This window comes from Chroicocephalus ridibundus, chromosome 6, assembly GCF_963924245.1.
Source record: "Chroicocephalus ridibundus chromosome 6, bChrRid1.1, whole genome shotgun sequence".
NCBI classification, from domain to species: Eukaryota; Metazoa; Chordata; class Aves; order Charadriiformes; family Laridae; genus Chroicocephalus; species Chroicocephalus ridibundus.
The window spans coordinates 19,633,104-19,658,681 of record NC_086289.1 but is presented as its reverse complement, the minus strand read 5'-3'; the positions used below and the strand labels follow the sequence as shown (position 1 = coordinate 19,658,681).

The following is a 25,578-nucleotide window of genomic DNA, read 5'->3' as shown; positions in this document are numbered from 1 at the left end:
CCTAATATGAACAGAAAAGTGAATAAAATGAAACAGAATATAATTTTAAAAGAATGACCATATTTATTTTCTATTAAAAACAGATAGTACATCAAGCTTTAAAACATAAATATCAAGATTATTGCACAGTTAGCCAACTAGCTTTGTTTGGCAGCAATATTTAACATCACTGTGCAATAGTATGCTCTGTCAGATTAAACTCCACAAAATCCATGATGTGTACCTTTTCTGTTTACATCATAAATCATCCTACAACAGTAAGATAATTGTTCTGGCGTATGTATAAAACATCATACAGTAATACAATACATGCTTTATGAAAGCTGGAAAGAAGGAAAGAAGAGATAATGTCTCTTAATGCTTCCCTTACACCTTTGACTCAAACAAATTTAAGCAACAGATATTTACCCTCCCATTTGCAGTCATTTAACATAGGCAGTTTCAACAATACATACAAATACACATATATTAAGAGGATTTGTTATAAATAGCTATTGCTTTCATAGGCAGCTTCAAATATACAATCTTCTGAATGTATTTGAAAAAGTAATGTCCCAGTATAGTCTATAAAAAAATAAGAGTTCATCCACAGGTAAATATCCTTAGTTAGAATGCGACTCTGTGAATGTCCCGAAGAGTTTGTCCCAGTGGGTGAAGTAAGGAGCATAGTTTGATTTGAATTTCAGATGATGGAGATCATGATGTGGTGCTCCTCCATACAAACCAAAAGGCACAAGTCTGTGAGTTGACCATGGAAGGTCGTATCCTGAATGGTCCTCCACTGACAACCAAATGTTTACAAGGAAGAAAATCATTTCTGTCAAAGGATGGCATCCGAGGAGCACTGGGTTGATAGCAGCAAAAAATCCCAGTGAGAGCAATTCCCACACACCGGAATACTGTGTAGTAAGAGCAAATGTTGACACATGCTTGTGATGCACCTTGTGGAAGGTCTTGTAGAGCCAAGGCACCTTGTGATGAAGCAAATGCCACAGGAAGTACTCGAAATCAAACAGAAGCAGGCAAACTACTACTTCCAGCAGGACTTTAGGCAGCTCTGGAGCTATCACTGGTAGATTCATTGGTCTCCAGTACCAGTGGAGAAATGTCACCGGGAAAATAAAAACAACATGGTGATACGCACTTTGAATAATGCAAGGCACCATCATTCCAAGAGTCGGATAGTTCTGCGGCTGGATTTTGTATTTTCTCAGGTTTGTTAGTCTAGTGCTTAAAAAGTCCAGTGCAATATATGGAAGACAGAAAGCCATGTATGCTGTAAAAGAAAACAGCACTGGAAAAAAGGGTGACTTGATCAATGGCTCCTTTGCTGTGATAAAGTCCCAAAGAGACTGGAGGCACAATCTGTCCCGCAGTCCATCCATCGCGTAGCTGAGCAGCACGCTGTCTGGCAGGCTGCAGTTCATGCTGATTGCAGTCTGAGAGGTCTGTAAATCCTGCAAGCCTTTATCTAGCCTGCTCGAGGGAAAGCTCCGCCCATCAGAAATCCTTACTTAGTAATACGTAGCTTTAAAGAGGAAGTTGCCTTTCCTGTTATACAGAAGCGGTATAATGCATTAAATCTCAGAACAGAATTAGCTGGCCAGGGTAATCACTGGTGCTCTACAAGAGACTTGCACGATAGGAAAAATAAGCAGAAATGCAAACTCTAACACTGGAATTCAGAGAAAGAGGGTAGGAACATTTTCCACTCCACTTGAAAAACTTGCACACACTTGAAGAACTGCTGTCTCTTTCTAATTTTAAATTGTGTCATCATTTGTTAACCTCTTGCCTTTATAGGTAAGGAAATACAACCTACCATTGATTTTTTTTATGTGACTGCTACCAAAGATGTATATGTACCTAAACTCCAGTTCTGACCTGTGGATGTTTGGTGGGCAATGGATGTGTGCTAACACACTTTTTCGTAATGGTGCCTTGGGTATACAACAGGCTAAATCAAAACCTTAAGGAGACCTACACTGTACTTCCAGTCTGAATGTGGTGGCTGTGACTTATCTCCATCTACTTTTGAGGTCACGTTCTCCTTTATGCTCCTGTATCTTCTTGACATGGCAAGATCCACCTGACTTGACTAGATGCAAAATTGAGCCAACAACTTTTGAAGAACAAAATATCCCCCAGTTGCTGGGATGAATACAAGGCAAAATCTCATTATGCTTCCAAACAGATACTTAGTGACATTATTACAGTATTCACTCCACATCTCAACAGCTCGTTGAGCAGTATGACGTGGAAATCATTCTTTATTCAAGTATCGAACTGACTTATGTAATTAAAGATCTGCTGGTTAGACCTAGGTCCTTTAAAGTATCTCCTTTGACCATAGGCAAGCACACAGCAGACAGAAGCTAGCAGGCTTGACTCCCAACATTTCTATTTTGCTAACTGTATTTTAGGGGTAAATGATGGAGGTTTTGATTTAACCCCTAAGACATCACTTCTTTTGTGCTTTTAGAAAGAGACAAACAAAGCTTTGAACATTTAGGGAAACAGAGCTTGCCATCAGCTTCCTATGAACTCACCTCTTTTGTAGGTACAGCACTTATTCTAATATTGGAAATGAGCTCAACTTCCTGGATGACTTTATTAGCTTGTTCAGACGATTTTAGTTCTTTGCTATTCAGAAAAGAAATATGATGGGGGGAAATGGAAGACAGAATTTCCTTGCTTCTCAATAACTAAGAATGATTAATTATTCTGAACTATGCATGGACTTCTAATACGTTTGCTTTCAATCTCAACTATCTTCTCTTCAAGAGATTCTGCTCTTAAGGAAGTGCAGATTTTGCTCTTCTTAGACTTCAAGGAGTTCACTGAAACAGTAACATTATCTGTGCTGTCATTCAGGCAATCTGAAGTTATTTGTTGGACACAGGTATGATACAGCCTTCAAAGACTCTACCTGTTGTGTATACATTTTAGAAATAGATTCAGTTTTTCTGCTGTTGTGAGACTGTTCTGTTGAACTCAGTTAATTCAGAATGTCAAACGTAGAGAAACTAAAACCCAGTGAGAGATGCTAATTTAATGAATGAGGATCTATAGCCAAGAGCTGCATTTCAATCTTCTGATTGTATTTTATCCTGACCTCTATTTCACAATAAGGACATGAAAAATGCATTTGTAACTCAATCACCGTCTGGGTCAGAAAATATTCTTGTGAGAGATGCTTTCTGTTGATTTATGTAGTTACAGTCAGAAATTAAGCCTCCCAGGTGGGATATGTGAATCTCTATTTTATATAGAATTATGCAGGGACCGAATTTATTCTAGAATGTATTCCAAATCTGCCTGAAGGGAGATTGACAGAAATTACTCAGCTGCCCTAAAGACACTCCTCCAACTAATTCCTAATAACCACGTGAAGTCTCAAGAAGCTTTAGAACCACTGCTGCCTATAAGCTAAAATTTAAAGAATGGGCATTTTGCCTGCAGATTAGATCATAGAGAAATATGCTTAAATCCCTTAAGGAAAAATAATGGAATTTTGCAGTCTTATTACTAGTATATCCCGCAACATAAAGCCAAAGCAAGGCACAAGGTAAGCACCACTTACCTGGGAGCCTCCTGTTGCAGCCCGGAGCTGGGCTGGGCACACTGCAGGGCTGGCACCCCATCTGCTGGGCTCTGCGGGCTGGGCTACCCTGGCTGGCTACCGAGGCAGGCTCTGCAAAACCAATCTTCATGCACCAGAGAGGACAAACCCTTATTCTCCAGAAACTGAGTCCGAGCTGTTTGGCTCTGCCACCGCAAAGCACTTATCACGTCTTTCCACACTCCAGTTTCTTTGTCAGCGCAAGGTACAACGTGAAGAAAAGACAAAGTACACGCAAATCCTTTCTGTGCTTAATTCAGCAATACAACCCCAGCCTTTTTCGCTCAACTGGCGATGCTGCCAAACTTTCCCATGTGTTACAAGACTCTAAATGGTTCTCAAAAAAAAATCAAGACTCCTGCTACAGAGTTTAGGTTGAAGGGCACATAGTTTGGAATGAGGCCCCGCAAAGGGTCTTAAATAGATTCCACATGAGCACAAGACGCAAGCACCTACCCCCGGCTGCGCAGTTAGGTACAAGCTATAAGGTAAACAGCAAAACACAAAGCGAGTAGGAAAATGAGGAAAAAGTAGCAGGAGGGAAAACCAGGATCAACACACTTAAAACTAATGTCACAGCAGCAGAGGCAAAAGTTCTTTTTACCTCCTCCTCTTCTCCCCCGCTGTATGGTAGGATTACTGTTGGACCAGAGATAAGGCAACGTCCCAGTGCATGCTGAGCCTTCTACCAGAAAAAAGGTGCCGGGGAAGAGGGTCTGTAACTCGTTGAGGGCGGCAGCAGGGAAGCAGGACAGTAACCAGAGCAAAGGAAGCAGAGACAGCCCCTTCTCCCGTTTTAAAAGAAATCGTTACCGTGCTGGGGAAAAGCACAGTACATCTGAGGTGCTCGCATCCTAACTCACCTCTCTCCAAGAGCCCGGGTGCAAGGGGACACCGTGGCCAGCGGTGCCCACAGCAGCTCTGCGCGGCTGCGGGTCTTTACGCCCCCCCGCGCCGGGCGACAGCCCCGCTCCGCGGGCAACGGCGCCCCCCAGCGCAGGCACCGCGCCCGCGGCACGGCCCCGGAGAGGCTGCTCCCTGTCAACCTGACAGTTCTCGGGAATTATTCCTTAGCCGTTGTTAAAATTTTCAGGGGTAACAAAATACACACAGCTTTGCAGCAGGACCTGTTACACCTACAGGCTGGGGGGAAAGAGGGAGGTTTGCGTATTTACGTCTTTTCAACCTAGCGTCTCCTTAGGTTTAGGCATGCTGAGATCCAGGATCTGAATCCAAAGGAGGGACATGAGCCTCTGCTCCTCACGTCCCAGGTAAGCAGCCTGAACCCTTGCACCCATGGCTATGCTGGGTACATGAAGATGAAGAACACATTCCTCTTCCGTTTTGATGAAAAACCTTAGCCTAAACACAAAATACTTTTCTTAACAGAACTAACATATTTCTTCATCAAAGTATTTTCATACCAACGCTCCACCTGCCCAACCAAGCTTCACTGAAAAACCTCTCCAGCCAACACAGAAAGAAAGCTTAATTGAAGGGTTTTTAATGAATTCCTAACAATGCCTATGGATGGAAAGCTGCCAGTGAAGTAAATTGTTAATTCTCAAGCTTTACCTTACCAGGTTCAGTTTTCAAAATAGCAACCATCAGTAAAAGATCCTAAAATTCTTTCATTCACAATTCATAATTCTGTAGTGAGAAACTGATTTGCATCTTCTACAAGTACACATATTCATAATTTCTGGAGGAGTCAGAATACAATACAGATACTTTTCAGCTCAGTATCCTCAGAAAATAAGACTTAGGCAATCATTACAGGTGTGTTACAGGTGTGGCTACTGTCCGTCCAGCATTCTTAATTTTTTATTTCATTGATGATTTCAATGAAATCTGACTGCAGGGTAGCAATGTCAGAAGGGTTTTATTCATATAAAGTTATTCGAAAATAGGCAACGAGAGAAGAGATGCCATTATTAGCACTCTCACGACAGGCAATGCTGCAGCATTGAGAGGGCGAAGACATTATAAATGCTTTCATTATAGGAAAATCTTCCACAAAGATCCATGTTTTATCATATATCAGAAAACCTGTTCCTCCATCAAGGTTTCTCTCTTGTATCTTCTAGATTAGAGTAATTTGTGACTTTTCCTGGTATTAATGTTTACTTTTTTTGTACGGCACATTCACCATAAAGAGTAATTGATAGAAAACTGGCTTATTTTGTTCCCAACCTGCCAAAACTGTTTCTCTTACGGGTCCCAAGGGCGTAGGAGCAATGTTTTACCACCACTTCCTCTGCTGAGGTGCTTCTATGTTGTTTGAGTTGATGTGTAAACCTTTGGCAGTGTTTATCGCTAGCTACAGAATCACTAAATAGTGTAAAAATGCTCTGCATTGAGCTAGTGCATCATTCAGTACGTGCCACTAACGTACACGCACTCTACCTCCCTGACGCCTTCTGCATGACACGAACAGTGTGAATACACTTGCAGATGACTATAAAAAAACAATTTTCTAGGTCCAAGCACAACATGTGGAAAAAAACACGTGCCCTTACATCTGCATAAGCCCTCATATACCCAATTGTGCTGTACATTTCTAAGTCAAAGCCCTGGCTTGTGCATTCACTTCAGATGCACACAGGTCTGTGAGTCTGGCAATCCAACAGCTGAACAGGGACTACTTTCTTCTGGCTTTCTAGCATAGTTTGGTCATGTCACTAAAAGCTGAGACTACGGCAGCAGAAGGTGTCTGATGCCCTCTGTTGTGCTAGTACATTTTTGTATTACCCAAAGCTGACATTCAGCCAACTTTCAACATCGTATATATATACACCTATAACACCAAGATGTCTATAGAACAGGCACTATGTAAGATCTGCTTTGAAAAATACACCATTCATCACTGCGCGTTCTTATTAGACCAAGCTTACTGATCTTCTCCTCTGTGTTCAGGGTGTCTTATTTTGCACATTTCTTTCCACCGCCACCTCTCCAAGTTTGTGTCACACAGTGCTTATAACTTTAGCAAGCCAGAGAGGGAACAGCAGCTCACAATTCCCATAGCCATCCCTGCTCCAGTGAAGCAGAGAAGCTCCATAATGGCTTTTGTTTAAAGCTTCTACTGTTCTGGCTTTATTTCCAGGCACGCTGGGGGTTCATCAGCTGACAAAGCTGGCAACACATAGGATTTATTACACCCTGCACATCTACTGTATTCAGAATGTACAGAAAGGTACAGCCTGAGCATATTTATTATTGAAGATGCCAAAGGTCAGAATCACGTTTAAATGTACCACAGCAATTATTAGTTCCCTGCCTTACTACGTGATTAAACGCTATTTATGAGATTACCAGGCAGTCTGTTAAGCAATCCAATTATCCAAGGTTTAAGAACGTGATACAAGAAGCTTTCCACCATGGCAGTGGTTTGAAAGGAGCCTCACCTGAAGGCTTAGAAAATGACTCAGTCTCGCGAGCAGTTATTTACAATTGGTACCTTACTTAAGAGTCTCAGAAAAGTCCCCCAAGACAACATGAATGACCTTTTAGGCTTAGGAAAAGCCTCTTTCAGGACAAAAGTAAAACAGAAGCTTATTTGGCTGTTTTACTTTTTTATTGTGCTTGTTCTGCAGATGAATAATTGTGAAAAACAGCCTTGGCTTTATGGATTCTGTCCCAAAGATTCACATGCATTCATAAAACAAGAAGTGAAACACAACGCATTGCTCCAAACTCCAAGCAGGTCTCATGTTTATTGAAATATCTCAAGCTTAACAGACATGATGCACATGGCTCTTGCTGTATCACATACCCTGACAACTGCTAAACTAGCGACTTCAGATTCCTACAGAAACTTCCTTTCAGCACAGCAAGGTGAAGCAAATATGGCTGCTACAAATATAAAGCAAACTTAGAGGTCCTGCTAGGAATCATAACTGAAATATCATGAACCACTTTTTCCTTAAACAAAGCCTGAGGATTCCCTGAGTCTGAATTAGGAATAAAAAAAACACCAAACAAACTCCAATTTATGGCTTATGCATCGTTTTGCATTTGATTTTTTTTTTAAACACAAAAACGTTCACCTCAGTTTAAAATGCACTATTTTCTATGCCATGTAGAAAAGGCTTTTTATCCTACTGGGATTACTGACAGAAATCTGTGTTGAATGCAACCATGGCACAGAATTCATCACTTGGACAGAGGCAGCTGACTCTGGAGATGGTTCATACATCTACAGCTGGCATGGAACTTCTGTGCAATTCAGAGGAGCCAACGTCCTCGGCATAGTCAATGGAAAGAGCAAGGCACCTATACCACAGGCAATTACAGCTCCAAAGTCAGACCCCTGAAGCAGATGTGAATCCTCTCCTCCATTAAATGGGGGCTTAGCCCCATTTTGAAGTGGAAACTGAGACAAATGGGAACTGCTGTTAATACTGGCAGGCTTCACCAAGGTGCTGTATGGATCCCGAACACAATAGTGGCAAGCACCATATAAGCAGCTAAACAAACAGATCTTCAAAGCAGCAGATGATTAAGGGGGAAAGCCCACACAGATTAAGTGACTTGAGCTATAGAAGTAATGCTTTGGCTCTTCCCTCACCAGTAGTATAATGGGGCAGCTTGTTTTCTAGTGGTCAGTGCAAAAAAAAAAAAAAAAAAAAAAAATAGCAAAAACACGAGTCCGTTACACCATTCTCCTTGAAAGCCATAACCTATTGACAAAGCTAACTGAAAGTGGTATTTCTTTTAACTGTTTCTCTTGTTCCAGGAACGTGCAAGGACAAATAACAACCCTTATCCATAGCTGGTATGTGAAACATGAAAGGCTTCAGGGACACCATTAAATCAATAGAAATGAAGCAATGAATCAGTCCCAAAACAGAAGTTCTCAACTGCCAGTGGTGATCTTCTCTGGCTTCGTGATAGTTCTTCTGGGCAATATTGAAAAAGAAAGTCATCTGGTGTAGCTGGCTTGTATGTGACAGCTAAAATAAGAACGCAGCAAAAAGCCACTAAGTGCTTTTTAAAGTACCAGCACCAAATGGGTCACTGCAGTACAAGGAGTACTTCTGAAAGGTATTCAGAAATGGCAACGTACTGAGAAATGGCAGTGTTTTATGCACAGTGAAACACTTACTGTTTTAATTGTCAAGCACCTGAGGTGCTGAATGGACTAACTTGTCTTTCAGACATGTCACTAAATTTATATGCACATGACATACTCCGTTTGTGCAGAGTCACACTGCTGGTTTTTTGAGTATCATGCTACTGTGTGCAAAATCAGCAGGATACAATGAGGATTTCTGCAGAGGAGAGAAATAATACTAAGAAAAACAAACCAAATATGAATCCACTTCAGTAGTCATTGCTGGCATTTTAAAAATGCATCATAAATAAGCAAGGTAACATTGTTGCCAGAAAAGCACATACTCCAAAAAAGATGGAGACTAATACTGGTGAACTAATACTCTGAAATACTAAGCCAGTTTAGACATACTTCCTAATCATGTTAATTATTTCATTATACATGCGGTAAGGCGCATCAAGGCCCCAGATGAAATCCAAATGTTCCCATTCTGGAATGTTTTTGTGGTAAACCAAGTTTGTGATCTGAGTGAGCAGCATAGCAATATCCTTTGGGTCTGCCAGCCAGTCCTGTCCACCAGTCCACACCGCGGTTGGTACAGTCATCTCTTTTATTTTGTAGAAAGGCGGAGTAGACTGAGGAGAGGGAAAGGGAAAACAAAAGCATTAGAAAGAACAAGTCTTCAGTGTGATACTACACTGCAGTGTAACACACTAGCAAAGGCAAGAAGAATGTGTCCGATTCTCATTTTCTCTTCCTCTCTTGGGCAGCTAGAGGTGGAGTCCTGCCTCAACAGAAAATGTAACTCCAAAAGTCATGCAATACTATAGCACGCAAAGCAGTAAAGATGTGGTTTGAGGAGTTTACAAGACAGCAGGGTAGCAGAAGTCTCAAAGAATGCATCCCATTCAAGTTATTTCTAAACCCTAATCAAATAGCAGAAGTGATTGCTACTCTGAAAGTATGATACTGCAATCTTTCCCAGTCACAAGTGACAAGAAGCAAAATATTTTTAGTATTGCACACAGCAATTTAGAAACAAACACCCGTGAAGTTTAAACAGTCAGAAGATAAGCAATACACATGAATCAACAGTCTGTGCCTTATTGTGAGAAGTGCAGTGTGATCTCATGATGTAGGCAGGCAGGACCACCCTCGAGAAACAGTGTGCCATCACAACTTCGTGTCCGAGAGTGGGCTCTGTCCCGACTTAGGATATCTCAGAGCTCTATAGTCCTGTGCTGCCTTTTTTTTTTTTTGAGAAGGCAGTCTGGTTACTGGGCAACACTAGTGGCTCTTTAGCATGCAGCATAAACACAGTACCCAGAGAAGTGCCCAAGGGCTTTTTTTTGTGACACTCAAGAATTATAACATATCCATAAAAGATGTATACCTGGTTGTAGTGAGCCATATTTGCAGCCTTGCTTCCCCAGTCATAAGCTTTGAGCTCCCCAGTCTTCACAGCCTAGAAATACACAAATATTCACACATACAAAGAAGAACTGCAACACTTCTATTGCAGGAGTAAAAAAAAAAAAGTATAGGTCATCTGGAGAACCGGCAAAGGCAACTGACACAAGAAACAGTGAAATGCCAAGAATTAACAAGGGCAAGTGTCACTACTTTGCCCAGTGTAACAGGAGTGGGAAACATTAACATTCAGTACCATTGGACTTTGCCCCTTAAGACTTCACACTCTTTCATAGCAATGGTAGGGAAGATTAAGGAAAACAGTTCAGTGTATCGAAAGCCAGGATGTGGCAGCTCTGTGCTTACTTCTGAAATCTTCACCTTGCTGTCTAAGTGTCCGTGAATATGAATACAGCATGGAGCTTTCCTAGAAAGTCTACTCTCTATGATTTACCACCTATTATTTTTCAGAAACAGAAGTCTATATAACAGGGATCTGGAAAAAAAAAGTCTTCATTAATTTCTTTCCAAGCCACCGCTTGAAGAGCTATGTACCGCAGATCACATTGCTTCTGAATAGATGACCAGTTATAAGATCACAAGTAGCACCGACCACTGCTTCCATGGCAAATGTCTTCTCATCTTTGGCAGCCTGCTGAGCAAGCTTCAGGCACAATAGCATTACAGGCACGAAACAGTGCCCTGAGGTGAAATTCAAAATTCACTAATAAACTAGAAAATGACGCCAAACAGAACAGAACAGAAAGCCTGCTGCTTTTCACTAGCTAAAAAATATAACTTGTAATCAAAACAGGGTTTGCTGAAAGGGGAGCAAATACTTGTTACAGCATTTCTGAGTTAAGGTATTCTGTTGTATTGTTTGTTGGCCTGAAGTACTTACCGTTACCCTGTCTTCAAAGAAATAGGGGAGAGGGGTAAGCCACCGTAAGTCAGTATCATCAAAGCAGCTGCAGTGAACAGTTGCCATTCTGAAAATTGGCAGTTCCAGAATTTCACTTGGGCTATGCTTCATACATATTTTGGCATTTTATTCCATTTAAATATCACAGACATCAATATTCTCCAAACAAGCTAGACTCATGGACATTTTAGATTCTGTAAACTCTACCTGGCTCCAGTGGATCATGTTTTGTACAGATGTCCCCGCAGGGCAGTGTGTTGAATACACATCCACTCGGCTCTGCAACAAGATAATTAATATGGTTTACTCCTCACAGTGCAACAGGGCAACCACTACTGCTTCTTGAACAACTAACAGAAAATTTTCCATTCCTCTTAAAACTGTTATAAACAAAAGGTAACTGGAGCCATATATACAAATGAAGTGAAAGGCTGAAATGTTTTTGGGATTACTTACAATTAACTGCAGAAATTTAAAGATGAACTTTAAACCTGATAGTGATATCCTTTAAACATTTTTTTATATATTCAGAATATCTTTTTAAAAGTGCTGGTATTGTAAGAATTGGGAGCACATTAACCAATATTTAGATGGAATTCCAGAGAAATGTTGCATTACTTTACACCTAAACTAGTAGCTGTCAGTCCAAAGTGTTTCAGAACTTTATACACTTTGAGTTTAGAAGTACAAAATACCCAGGGGAAACTTAAATCCTGGCAGAAAAAAAAAAATTATTATCCCCCATTAAAATCATGAAAACTGTATGTGCTGTGCAAGAAAACAGAAAACTGCACTTTCACCTTCATATAAAATACAGAAAGTTAACATTTTTGCACACAGAATGGTGAAAAAAAAATGCTAATTCTATCTCACTCCAACAAAAAATCCTCAGTCTTCATCCACCTGTGGGTAAACTGATAGCAGCTTCTACTGATTTCAGAGAGTTAGAAACACTTTAAGAAGCATTATGAAAAAAAGGTGGTCTCATGCCAGTTGCTGTTAACTAGCTTTTAGATAAAAAAACAAGTCCTTTGGAATTAGAACCACAGATGAAACCATCAGCAAGGTCAGAAACTGGTCCCGGAGAAAATAATTGCACACGTCCACCAAGAGACCAGAAAATTTCAACAGGTCTCTTGAAAATGGTTGTATCTTTATTCTTCGCTTCATTGCAAAAGGAATTAAATACTTGCACCATCATATTAATTCACTCCTCTTACACGCTCCCCCAACAGATCTAAAATAATGCATTTTAGCTTTCCAATAACATTTTAAAAGGTTAATTCTATCCATCCAAGCTGGGCAACTACATCTATACCACAGAAATATATTAATCCAAACTCAGTATGATGAAGGCAGCATTATTTTTTTTTCTAATTACATGTAAAGGACAATCAGTACAGCCACAAACAGTCAATACTGTGGTAAGAGTTCAAAATAACTCAGCTATTAAGAGTCACCAAAACATACCATATTCAAGTTTCTCTCATTAAAACCACACAGAAGAAAGAATATGTTGCCGCAAAGGTCGTCAAGTATTCTGTGGGTGCAAACGTGGGTAGCCAGCCACTTCAGCAAATAATTCTGAGGGAGGAATTGTTTCTTTCCAAACATGTCCTACAAAATAACAAACACATAGCACAAATATGTAGTTGCATAGAATGACCTGGTTTTAGTTTTTATACTGCAACATTCTTGAGGTGATTGTTTCCATTTGCACTGGTGATGGGATGGGTGTGTCGTACAAAAATGATTTATCTCCTTATCAACCTTGCGTACAGTCCAATGGGAAAGTCACGGTTAGTGCTTTTGCTACAAATGATGCAGTCCATTAGTCCCACAAAAGTCACACGGGAACCGGGACCATCATTAAAGAATCCCAAGCCTAACCTCAAATTCTAATCAGTTTTAAATACAGTATTTTAAAAGGACTACTACGCAGCTTCCTGTCATCAGAATTGTTTAAGGCTTAAGTATTTTAAGCTGCATTTGCTAACGTGAAATGGCCTTGTACCTATAACTTCCTCTCTTCACACCATGTAAGAAAAACAAGTTGCATGAGCTGTGATGGCCACTTCCTCTTGATGGGTATTTTTAGAATGTCCAAGGGTTTGAAAATAGCCCACTGAGAACTTCCTTAAAAGTGACACAGCTCTTCAGAGATATGCCTGACCTGTGGGTTTGTCACTGTCATGTACTTCTGCTCTCCAGTTTTTTTGCAAGTCACCATGAGAATCAAGTTCCTCAGCACAACATGAACATCTGCACAGGGCACTGATCAGCTACTATTCTCATTAGACAAAGTTCATTACACAAAGAATGGGAGATCACAATTGTTAGCACCACTTTTAGGTTAACTGCCTTTGGAGCAGGGAACTAATAATGCAAAGAGACACGTATTAAATCTGTACAAGGTAAGGTAGAGAAGGGTTTATCCCACAGAACAAACAGCTCTGTGTGGGAATCTCCATGGATGGTGGAAAGAAAAGTGATGGTTAAAAATGACACATAGCAGGGTATTCACAATGTCTGACTTCAGGCACTTACTGCAGCCTGCCCGTCTGCCTACATTCCCTCTGATGTTAGTGGTGAAAGGTAAACTCCTCCAGAGGATGATTCACAGCATCTAAATAAAGCTGCTGCTCTTAATCACCCTCCTCTGGAGGATCCTCTTCTAACACTAAAAGATTAATTGTGAAACAAATCTGTTAAAGTTCATGATAATTCAAAAGTATTCTATATAAAGCTATCATAGGAGTCTTCTAAAACAGACCAACTATTGAATTAATCATGTTATTTCTGTAGCGTAAGTTCTAGAAACATGTAAATGGAAAAACATAATTTTATTCCATCTATTAAGTTGTAATTGTAAAATATTACTTTGAACTGATGCAAATTGTCTCATTAAATAGCAGTAAAGCCAGAAAAGCCACTGCTTACTTCTGTAGCATTATTCTGGAAAAACTGGCCCAGCATTCTTGTCAAACATGTTAATCTAATCACAGCTATTAACATCCTTTGCTATGCTATTTTAAACTAGAAAGGGGAACACCTCATTTGGCTTAAAACATTTACACTCAAATACAAACCTTGAGTAGCAGGTCAGGAAACACTCCCAATTTTACAAGAGGGCTAGTGGCAAACTTGACTGTAGCTACTGGTGCCAAGGCAAAGAACATTTTGATTTTCTTAGCCAGCTGTGGCAAAGTCGAAAAAGCAACGAAAGCTGTAAATAATATAAGAATAATTAACAAATCCCACTGACACAAGTATATGTTGAGTATGCACAAGTGGTTTTAGATTAATAGTTTGACTGTTGTCTCTAGGATCAGTTTAGATATTTTAAATTAATCTAGCTACTATGGAACACAAATTAAATGAGGCAAATCAGAAGGATTTGGGTTTTTCTTTTTCTGAAAAACAAGTTTTTGCTAACTAACCAACACTCTTCCAGCTCTTTCCAGCCACAGGTCTAAAAACACCTGAGGCAGGCCTTACATACAGCAAAATATTCTGGAAATAGGAGTCTTTAATCTACATGTCTGATAATTCTAATTTTATTATGCACAGTCCATTAATTTATTCCAATAGAAACTGCACTAGTGGCTACCTGCAACTACAATTTATCATTTCAACAGCTTCCCACTTTAAGTAAACACAGAAAGGTTAAGTATTTTGGTTTTAATGTTGATGAATATTCCAGGAAGTCGCTAAAAACCAGAAGCACCAGATTTCAATTTTTCACCATTAAACCACATATGTGGAACTTGGTATCATTTCAAACACGATATATTCTTTTATATATATATATATATATGTATATTCTAACAAATATATTCTTTACATACCCATGGTGGTGCCCTGTGAATGGCCAATGTAAAATACTTGTTCCTGGCCGGTCTTCTTCAAAATAAAGTCTACTGAGGCTGGAATGTCATACTTGGCCATTTCATCAAAGCTACAATGCAGAGATAAAAAGTCAGTTGTGTAAGCAAAGTTATCAGTGTGAAACAGCTGCACTGAGCTTTTTTGCACTGCAGATCAGTTGTCTGGACATAAAGAAAAGCTTCCTTTGGATGAAGCAGAACGCTCTGATGACTGAGTCTTCACACCAAGCACCGCTGAAAGCAATTAATGTTCTACTGACCACGTATGAAGGCTGTCTCAGTACATTATATTGGCCATAAAACTCTCCTTTACTGTCCCTACATATGTGACAGCACACGTAACCAGAAAAAAAAAAATAATCTTGTACATTCACAATGTGACTGAACTAAGATGATGGGCAAAGAGAGGAAGAGAAGCCTGTCTGCAAACAGCGTGTGCAGTTTCTATAGTTTCTCTAGAAGACAAAGATACCTGAAAACCCAGAATTCTTCTTGCTTCACTGTGAAGTGTGTATGTTTCCTGGACCAGGTGTTCCCTCTGCTGTTTCCCAGCCATACGTCGTAGCCAGCGTCTGCCAGCATAAAGCCGAGGCTGTTGTAATCCAAGTTTGTGATCCAGTTGCTGGCATCTGCAAGCAAACCGTGCTGCAGAAACACGGCAGGCCTTGGACCTGAAAAATAAAGCATTTACCATCATAAAGCATTTATCTTCCTGTTCATTTGGAATTGAATGCCTAAGAATAATTCCAGTTACTGAAAGTCTGCTTTAGATTTGCACTTGAAATATTTAATATACTTGACTTAATCTATTAAGATTAGCAATTTGTATACTATTCAGAGCCACGAAATCACGTTTTCACAAAAACCTACTTTTTAGCATTAAGAATTTTAAAGTAGCAACTTGTTAGTTTCCTAACTAGAGCAAAAGACTCCTTGAAGTTCAAAACAGACAGCAAATGTGCAATAAGCAAACATGAGAAAAATCAGAAGCTACAAGAAAAATACAGGTAGCCCTCACAGCTGTTTCAAGCTCACAAGTACTCAGCAAAGTGGCCCAAACACAGAGACAGCTAAACTACTTATGACTCTCGCCCTGCTCCTAAACCTGAGGAAGGCATTCCCATTTATGTGCTACTGAGATCTTTCTTTTCCAGTTAAGACAATCCCAAACGAGGGCGCTGAACTGTGGAAATCTCTGCAGCTGGTACTGATATCTCTATGCAACTCCCTTCCACTACCAAAGCGGTGGCAGAACCTGAAGAGCAGTATGGGCAACCAACAAGGGAATCTATGTTTCGAAGGACTTTCTCCTCTTGACTTACATAGTTAAAAGAACCACAGTGAAGACCCAAGTGGAATGTAGGAAGCCTCTCTCCTGACTTCCCCATTCTGAAAGGGCAAATGACACCTTTATATGGAATGTAGATTTAAAAAATGGAAGGTTCCTGCTTCTACACAAAGAAAGTAAATCAACATATAATCCTTTAGGAGGAACATGACCTTCAGAAAATCCAAAGACCTGACTCTAGATCTTGCAGTAGCACAGGTGTTTGAGGTTTTTTTCTTGCTTTAATAACTGAAATCTGATAACATGCTAACTTTAGGTCAATGCCAGAGATTACTCAGGAATTTACCTCCTCCAATAACACATCATTCTACTATGATACTAAACTCACGCAATACTTCCTCCATTGATAATTTAGACTTGGATCTTTCAGCAGAAACAGCCAAATCACAACTCTTTCAGTCACCTACACGCTCCATTCCAAGTCACATCGATAGATGTTTTCTGCGAGTTCCACAATCCAAATTAGCAATATCCTTTCCCCCTGGCAACCTTTACACCTGTGACAAGGAACGTTTTCAGTGCCTGCTTTTCACATTTTGTTAAAAAAAACAAACAAACAAACCCACACGTCGTGGCATACTGTTCCTGCAACCAGAGCAAATCTCCAGCAGTGCCAAACCGCGTCTGGAGACAGGACAGTTCAACAGTGCTGCTTACGTCACTGCAGTAATAATTCATTGCCATCTGAACAGTGTGCAGGATTTTCTACCCTAACATTAAATTTGTTTTCAGTAATGCTCACTTTCAGCTTTGATACCTTCTTCCCTTTTACTTAACCAGATCAACTAACTTCTGGTTTTTTTGAAGAACAGGCTCTCCTCAAGCTGCTACTTGCATGTTTCATAAGACAGGAAGGGGAAAACTGATTAACTGCTTTAAAGCTTTAATTCTGTTCTCCTATCAGCCTTCAATTTCTGCCAGTTCCTTTTTTTACTTTACCAAGCAGTCACCAGATCTGCACGTGAATTGCACAATCATATGACAAACTGACTTGGACAATAATAATTTTGTATCACCTCTGATCCTAAAAACCCCAGAGGGGGAATAAGGAAGGTTGGTCGTTAAACTTCCATTTCTGCTATAGAACATTTTGTTCTCTTCACTGCGTGCACCCCCAAGAAGCTGAAGACAGACTTACTTCCACACCCTTCCTACGCACGCTATGCAGCTGTTTTAGATTTTTAGTTAATACTAAAACCAAAAATCATCAATGTTTTGCTTTTACGTTCTCTGGACATTTCCCCCCCCCCCTTTTTTTTTTTTTTAACTGAAGAACTGTAGGTTTTGTTCCAAAACATCATGTGATACATAATTCCAAGGGATCCTATTCACATTATGTAGGTATTGCAAAAGAAGAAATATGGCATATATATGCTAAGTCAGCAGTGACACATCATTGGTATCTTTCTGAGAAAAGATACCAAGTCTATAAAAACTTAAGATCAACATGAACTTTGAAATCTCCATCCTTCTAGGAGATCATACTTCCCCAAATGTGCTCAGTAATCCTTTTTTTTTTTTTAAATTACAGCACTTTGCAAAACATGAACTTGGGGTCGAGGGTGTGGCAAGGGGAATGTGGAGAATTCCCACAGGTCAGGAAACTTCTGTTTGCTTATGTCATCGATGAAGGATTGGACAAAAATCAACAGGTACAAGGGCAGCCTGTCTTTTTCCTGTGGGCTTCTCTGAAATTCTTAAGTACAAAGACACCTGCCAGGTTTGACCGGCCTCGTCCATGCACTGATCTTTACACACCCACCTTGTAAGACACAGCGGACAGTGCAAACATCCTAACTCATACAAAACCGACAGATAAGGCCAGGAAGACTGTTGCTTGGCCTTTGGCAGAGGAGAGGGGTTTTCCACAGGTTCTTGTTCACACCCAAGGCTATAGGACAATCACTGATTTCTTTTGCGAGCTCCATGTTTTTACCTCTCACCCTAGGTTTTTTCAGTCCAAAGGGTTCTGAGACGGTCCTTCGAAAACATACAGTTTCTATGCAAACAGGCTGCTGTTGTATGCATGTGACTGTCTGCAGGATATTTTATAAGGGGTGGTGACAAGACTGATACCAAATTCAGCCACTACTGCTCAAATACACTGTTAATTCCATATGCAGTGTATTATCTTATTATATTGTTTTACCTATTTAAGCAGCTATGTCAAATACAACACCCCAGTAGCATGTACTATTGGTCTGGCTTGTACCTTACCACAAAGGGAGCTTCAGAGAGGTTAAAATTAACAAATTCTTCTTTTATGCAGAAATCAGGCAGTAATTATTTTGTAAACACTCTAGTGGGAACTCTTGTAGTTTAGTTTTATCTCACCAAGAAAGGGATGTGAACTGCCCCTACTTCTGAAAATGGTCATGCATTTTTAACAAACTTAATTATAATAGAAACATTTTTAAAAATGGGGTTTGAAATAACCCAACAATGTTACAATCAATCTCTTTTCAAAAGGCCTTATTACTTAAAACCCTTATTTTCCATTTCTTAGAAAATCCAGGCCTCTCAGCCCCTTATGAAATCAAACACCAATGAAGGGCTGGTATTAATGTCACAACAGGGCAATGGCAGGAAAATAGAGCTTTCTAACTCTTTCTCCCTTCCTTTACTCAAGTCACTCTACATGTGCCTAATCTGTTTTGGCCATAACATTCACCAATAAAACATTCTAACTGCACAGGTCATATATTTTAATCCTTTTCTGGATTATTACAGGAAGAAAAGTTTTATAAATCAAAGAGAGAGCTTCTTCATGACTTCCTATTTTTCCAAGCAGACATAAATCTTACCTTTGCTCCTCCCACGGCCTTTTCTTCCATAAGGAATTCTGTTAACGGAAAGGATATACCCATCTTCTGTCGTCACTTCGTACTCCTCACTAGGGTATCCCCTGAAGGTAATAATTTGACTCTGAAGAAAGAAAAGGAATCGCCTTGGAGTCAGACTGCCAGCCTCCTCAGTTCATTAACATGTGCAAAGTACTACGGGTTCCTTCCAAAGACTTCGATGTGAAATTAAAGGATGCGGTAGGAGCTCGCCATGCCAGCCGCCTGTTCAACGCAGACAGGCTTTCTTTTAAGACTTATCCCGGCACAGAGTCAGGAACTAGCCAGAGCACAAACCTTACCCTAGGAACTTGGGAGGCTCCCTAGCCTGTCCCTGCCCACTGTCATGTTTGTTACTCACATGCTGCTTACAGTGAGAGAGGAGACTGAAGTGTTGAAAAAATGATGATAACAGGGCAAAACACCAAGATACGAGTTTGGGAGACAAAAACTGAAACTACCGCCTGCTCTCAAGTACAGCAGTACCCTCCGGTACTGGGAGGACACAAGTGCGCAAGCAAAGACAGCAAAAAGCCACTGGCACCACAGCAGCATACGGCAGAAGAGAAGGAAGGAAGAGTTCATCTCTCCTGAAGGGAGAGGCTTCTTTAAAAACTTCAGTTTTATATCACAAGTTTATGCCAAATTCTCTGTTATACAGAGGACACAATCATGTTTAGGCAATGTGCTGAAATGAACCACAAACACAGCAGCTTTAAAAAATGAAGTCACACTCTTTACATGTGCGAGCTGCTGACATTGTCACCTCAGCTCCTAGTTTCATATGCCATTTCTTACTCACCTTTCTCCTCAAACCTTATGTCTGCTGCAGAGCTTTTAAGCGACTTCGCTAACAAGCCAAACAAGAAAATAATAATAAACCCCACTCCATTAATAGGTTTATCTCCTATCTCTAGCTTCATGTTATTTTCATTTGATGCAACTCCATCAGGACAGAGAACTTGCTCTTTCATTGGGTTTATGACACCAACCGTGCCTTGAGAATATGTAAGAAATGCAAGACATCATTGGAGTTCTACTCATAGGCTGCTGGACAAGGAAGAGAAGGAGCATTTAATTAAACATGCTATTTCTTTTAAATATATCTTTAATCTTCCACAGTGACATTAACATTCCAAAATGATTTTAAGACTAAATTCCATTCAAATGCTACTAGCCTCAGACTAAATGACTACATTTAGTCCTCAAAATGATATTTAGATGATACTGATGACTCAAGCATTTCTTCTCTTATAGACCCTAAGCATCTCTAAAGTGAAATACCTTCTTCTCGCACATGTGAAAATAATGGCACAGTTTAGATGGGGCAGAGGAAAGAGCAACTAACACCAGTTACTAATAGCAAGTATTTTCCTGGAGTCGCCTATTGCAGCAGCAGGAGAACAGAGTTAAGACAGTAAATCCCAAATGGGAAGACAAGCAGCTGTGGGCAAGCCCGCGGGAGCGTTGTGCCAGCAGCGCAAGGACGCTTGGTGAGCACGCCCTTTTCTAGCAGTTAAAGACGACAGCGTCCTCACTAGCAAAAACACAGGTCTGGGTCAGAAAATACGCGAGAGATATCCGCCACCAGCAAGAGGGGACCAAGGAGGACCCGGGAGGAGGAGACGCGACAGACGGCGAGCGGGCAGAGGCTGCACCGGCGGCTGCCCAGCGCCTGGAGTCTCCCGGGGCTCCCCCGGCGGCTGCGGAGGGCGGCGGGCACCGGGCCGGGCCCGCGGAGCCGGAGAGGGGCCGCCCAGACCCCTCTGCTCCTCTCCTCTCCTCGCCCCGTTATGGACCCGGTGGCGGCCCCGGGCACCTCTCCCCTCCCTCCCGGCCGCGCCACTCACGATGTTCATGTTGGTTTCGGGGTCCACATTCCTCCTCCCGCCGGCGAAGGCTCCGGAACCGGCGATGCCCAGCAGCAGGAAGGCGGCGACCACCAGGCCCCGCATCCTGGGCCCTGCGGGGAGGAGGCGGGAAGCCGCGGCGGAGCTGAACCCGGCTTATGTGCCGCCGCCGGCGCGGTACCGCGTGACGGGGGCGGGGGCGGCCGCCGAGCTGACAGGGCGAGGACGCGGGCGGCCGCCCTCCTGTCAGCGGCGGGGCGGCAGCCGCGGCCCGGAGCCGTTCTGAGGGAGGGCGGCCGGGCTGGGGCGCCCGGGTGCGTCCCCGCGCCCCTTCGCGCCTCCCCCCGCCGCTGACTGCGGCCCGGCGGAGCCCCACCCGGCGGCGGGAGGGGACGGCCCGCCCTCTCCGCAGAGCTGCCGCCGCGCCGGGGACCGGCCCGCGGCGGGAGGAGGGCGCAAGACCGGCGGCGCGGCTCAGGCCATGCGGCGCGGCCTATCGGCGGCGGCGGGGGCCGCCCGGCCCACCCCGGCGCGGGGGCGGCGGCCGCCCAGCCCCGGCGCAGCCCCCGGTGCCCGGCAGCGGGCCTCGGGCTGCCTGAGCCGGCGTGATTCAGCGTTTCTCCGGTCATGGCTCGCAGTGCCGCCCTGCCAGGGTGGGTTTTATGTCCTGCCCCGGTCCCGCCGCGGTCTCCCGGGAGAAGGCGGCGGGGCGGCATGGAGGGGGTGAGGCCGCCCCCACCGCGACGGCGGGAGCGTCCCGGGGGACCCCCTGCACCTGCAGCCGGGGAGGGGCCGGGCCGTGGTGGGGCTGCGGAGCGCCGTCAGCCATCGCTGCTGTTCTTACACGGGCGGATCGCCCAGCCATCGCTTTTATCGCCAGCCCAAATATATCGACTCTGACACCGACGCGCTGCAGTCCCTGCAGACCTGGTCTGTCTGCACGCTCTGAGGCAACTCATTGGCACCGCGTCGCATAGCGGCAGAGACGCGTGCCGGTGGCCAGGGGACGTGTGGCCACGCTTGCGAAAACTTGGACCAAATTCAATCCTATAATATAAACATTCACGTTACTAAGTCCGGGTCCATAGCAATACCCTCAGAAGAATACAGAAACCTGATACAAATACACAGCGGTAGAGCAGGAGTGTGTCAAGAACAGAAATGTTTCAGTTTCTTTAGAAAGCAATGAAGATTTTAATTGAAAAAATCACTGAAGTTTTCATAGCATCCCCTTGTTTTGATACGTGGATACATCACTCCATATAGGTGACTCTATGCGACCCTTTGCGTTCCTGGATCCTGTTTCTTAGGGTTATTTGGTTTTAAAGAACCTGGGTTGCAAAAATATTGCTCAGTTATTCACTTGGGTTTTCTGCCAAATTAATTACAAGGTACTCTTCACACCTAGAGGATAACCCAGGTTATAAAATGCTACAACTGCTCTTGTCAAACATAGTAATTATATGCTAAACTAGGCTGAATTGAAAGCAGCATAAAATACGGTATTTAAGGCGATCCTGTTATTTACCGTGGTATAGTTCATTTGCATTATTTTAATAATGAAAACTGCATTTCAGGCAATTGTTTGGCTGGGTAATGATAGGAGGGGAGAATTCTTTGTTAGCAGGTATCCATTTCAGCTCCAAGAAAATGCACAGATACGAGTTTTTCTCCCTAAAATGAGTAATTATTTTTGAAGCCATTCCCTATTCTTGTATATGAACAGAACACTCAAGTAAACAAAGTCTTTGTATTAAATATGAATGCAGTTGTTGTTTCCTGCCCATTTCTGGACAAGTGTTTTCCAAGAAGCTCTTGCTTTTGCCGCTGCGTGACGCGGCTCTCCCTGATACCAGTCAGCCCAGCTGCAGTTTCCCCCTCCAGTGAAAGCAGCGGGGCTGTAGAAGTATTTCGGAGTTTTCCTGTGCTGTGCCAAGCCAGCCACAAAGATGGCTGCAGACAGGCGTTGCATAACTGTTCTCTTATTGTCCCTTACTCAGTTTTAAGCACTTCCGCGCGCTGATTTTATTCAATAGGCATTTGTGTCAAAACAAAGCATAAAGATGAAACTACATTTATAAAAATACAGATACTAGGGCAAATTTATGCATTCCAGAAGGAAAATTCCTGCATTTTCCCAGGCTAGGTACCAAGCAATGTACCAAGAAAAACAGACACCAGGGACGGAGGCAGAGACAAGAAACTCATAGGTACTTAGCAGCATTGTAAATCATTAGTGCCCACATTTGATTTTGGCCTTGCAGGAATCTTTTTTAAATACATTTTTCTCCAGCTACCTGCAACCTTTATTTTCCATAAAATACATTAATCCATGTAGATACCCTAATTCTTTTTCCTTCTGAATTCACTGCCTCTTTTCACCACTTATCAACGTTGCATGCTGCTCAGAGTAGTAGCTGTACTAACCTTTCTCCTGAGCTCTGAAACATCAGCTCCAACAACAAAAACCAACAACCCCCCGCCCCAAAAAAAAATCACTTAGATGAGACACAAGAAGGGAGGGTGTGTTACTAAGGCTCTCCAATTTCTTGCAGAAACCAGAAGGTCTCAAGTGTAAGATTGTTTGTACGCAGGAGAGAATTGGAAAAGTGAAAAAAATGGTGGGTTGGGATAAAGACATTCTAATAGGCAGAGCAAAAGCCGCGCACACAAGCAAAGCAAAACCGGGAATTCATTCCCTGCTTCCCATGGGCAGGCAGGTGTTCAGCCGTCCCCAGGAGAGCAGGGCTCCATCACGCGTAACGGTTACTTGGGAAGACAAATGCCATAACTCCAAATTTCCTTCTTCTTTCCCCAGCTTTATATACTGAGTGTGAAGTCATATGGTATGGAGTAGACCTTTGGCCAGCTGGGGTCAGCTGTCCTGGCTGTGTCTCCTCCCAACTCCTTGAGCACCCCCAGCCAACTTGCTGGTGGGCCGGTGTGAGGAGCAGAAAAGGCCTCGACTGCTTAACAACAACCCAAACCACCACTGCGCTACCAACATCGCTTTCATCCCAAATCCCAAACACAGCACTATACCAGCTCCTAGTAAGGAAGTTAACTCTATCCCAACTGAAACCAGGCACCCTTATATGCATTTTTATTTGCTTATTCCTACAAAATGTGGGGGGAGGGGACTCAAATTCTACAGATATTATGAAAGGACATCAGACAGTATCTAATTAAACTCTCACATTTTTAAATGGAATGGATACAAGAGTGGGGAGAGGTTCTGTGACGTTACTTAAAAGATCTTGTTTACAGGTAAAAGGGAAGCAAATCTTATATAGTTAGGTAAAGACAAGATTTTTTTGTTAGTATAGTGAAAACAGTCTAATGGAAGAATTAGTGTAGAACTATTACAAAAACAGAATAATAATGTGGTTGAAGCACTTATTTACAGGAAAAGTCACAGTAATAGTAATATTATGGTTAAAATCATTACGCACGCACACACGAGCGTGTGTGGACACTTCTTAGTTTCTAATTCTTCCCCTGGAGGTCACTGCTCTGGGCGCCCAGATCAGCAGCTTCAGGCTGCTGGAGGCAGTAACACCAACAACCATCAGCCACCGGCGTCCGTCCTCGGGAGAAACATGGTGCTAATAGTGGTGGTTTCTTCTTCCTCTCCCCAGGATCCACTTTGGGTCATTTTTATATGTTGGCAAATGCACTTTTACACCTTTCTTTTCCTCGCTGGTTTGCAGCTTCAGGTTATGTCTGAATTGCCTATATGTATATTTACATATGTTAGATACTATTTCTTTGATTTCTTTATTACCTGTAAAATCAGTGTTATGAAGCCAGGTCTGCATCTTTGGTTTTGCTTTATTTAAAAAAAAAACCTAAGCATCAGCGAGTTGTTTATACCCATAGATGCTCCGGTACCTGTCCTGGTTTGAGGTAAAACAGAACCAATTTTCTGTTTTGTAATTTTACTTTTTAGTTGGGCCTCTTCTAACTGACCAAAGCCTGAAATTAACAGCTTATTGTTCAGAAACTGCCCACTCTCAGAGTGTTAAGACCTGACTGTGCCAAGGGATGGTATGCACAGAGGCTCCTGCTTATACTTATGGCTATAACAACCAAGGCCAGCTCACTTCATGATTTGCCCCGTTGGAGGGTCAGAAGCAGAAAAGCGCAGAGGGGTCGCACCTGTGGGGAGGAGCGGACAGGGCAGGTGACCCAAAACTGACCCACAGGGTATTGCATCCCATCTGCCTCATGCTCAGCATAAAAGCTGAGGGATCAAAGGGTCAACTCTTTCTTCAGTGGCTGACGTCCGAGGAGGACCCTGTCTGTTCTTCTGCTTTTGATCCCGATCCAAGCATTCCTGACTCCAGATCTGGAATCCTGCTTCTGTCCTTCGCTGACTCCAGTCTGGGACTTTTCCCTGGTGAGGCGATCATCATCCTGTGAGCTGGATACTGTTTTTTATATATTGTATACATTATTATTATTATCATTATTTATTAATATTTTCATTAAAGTAGTTTAGTTCTTTTTCTAAACTCATAAATCTCCTTATTTCTTCTTTCTTCAGAGAGGCAGGGGCACGGCCATCTGTCATTCTGATTGTCCAATCCGGCCAAAACCGGGACAGTACCCAACCCCTGCCCCATCCCTTGATTAACGTGATG

The 25,578-nt window shown here is 42.3% G+C and overlaps 2 protein-coding genes across 2 annotated transcripts; both read right to left on the bottom strand.

The window, feature by feature from the left end:
* Positions 1–63: 63 nt before the first annotated feature.
* Positions 64–7,187, bottom strand: CH25H (cholesterol 25-hydroxylase). Its single transcript, XM_063337986.1, has one exon. The coding sequence runs from the start codon at positions 1,425–1,427 to the stop codon at positions 603–605; it is 825 nt and encodes a 274-aa protein (XP_063194056.1). The 5' UTR covers positions 1,428–7,187; the 3' UTR covers positions 64–602.
* A 125-nt stretch (positions 7,188–7,312) lies between these two features.
* On the bottom strand, positions 7,313–21,367 carry LOC134517003 (putative lysosomal acid lipase/cholesteryl ester hydrolase). Its single transcript, XM_063337985.1, has 9 exons — positions 20,936–21,367; positions 19,050–19,170; positions 15,370–15,568; positions 14,859–14,968; positions 14,100–14,236; positions 12,481–12,627; positions 11,218–11,289; positions 10,072–10,143; positions 7,313–9,313 (listed from the first exon to the last, which is right to left on the bottom strand). The coding sequence occupies exons 1-9, from the start codon at positions 21,038–21,040 to the stop codon at positions 9,080–9,082; spliced, it is 1,197 nt and encodes a 398-aa protein (XP_063194055.1). The 5' UTR covers positions 21,041–21,367; the 3' UTR covers positions 7,313–9,079.
* Positions 21,368–25,578: the final 4,211 nt, after the last annotated feature.

Excerpts from the sequence above, each read along its gene's own strand:
- CH25H (XM_063337986.1), bottom strand. The coding sequence starts at position 1,427 with ATGAACTGCAGCCTGCCAGACAGCGTGCTGCTCAGCTACGCGATGGAT.
- LOC134517003 (XM_063337985.1), bottom strand. The coding sequence starts at position 21,040 with ATGCGGGGCCTGGTGGTCGCCGCCTTCCTGCTGCTGGGCATCGCCGGT. Across the intron at positions 11,290-12,480 it reads ATGAGAGAAACTTGAATATG|AGCCGAGTGGATGTGTATTC; the intron begins GTATGTTTTGGT and ends ATCTTGTTGCAG. Across the intron at positions 10,144-11,217 it reads ACATGATCCACTGGAGCCAG|GCTGTGAAGACTGGGGAGCT; the intron begins GTAGAGTTTACA and ends GTGTATTTCTAG.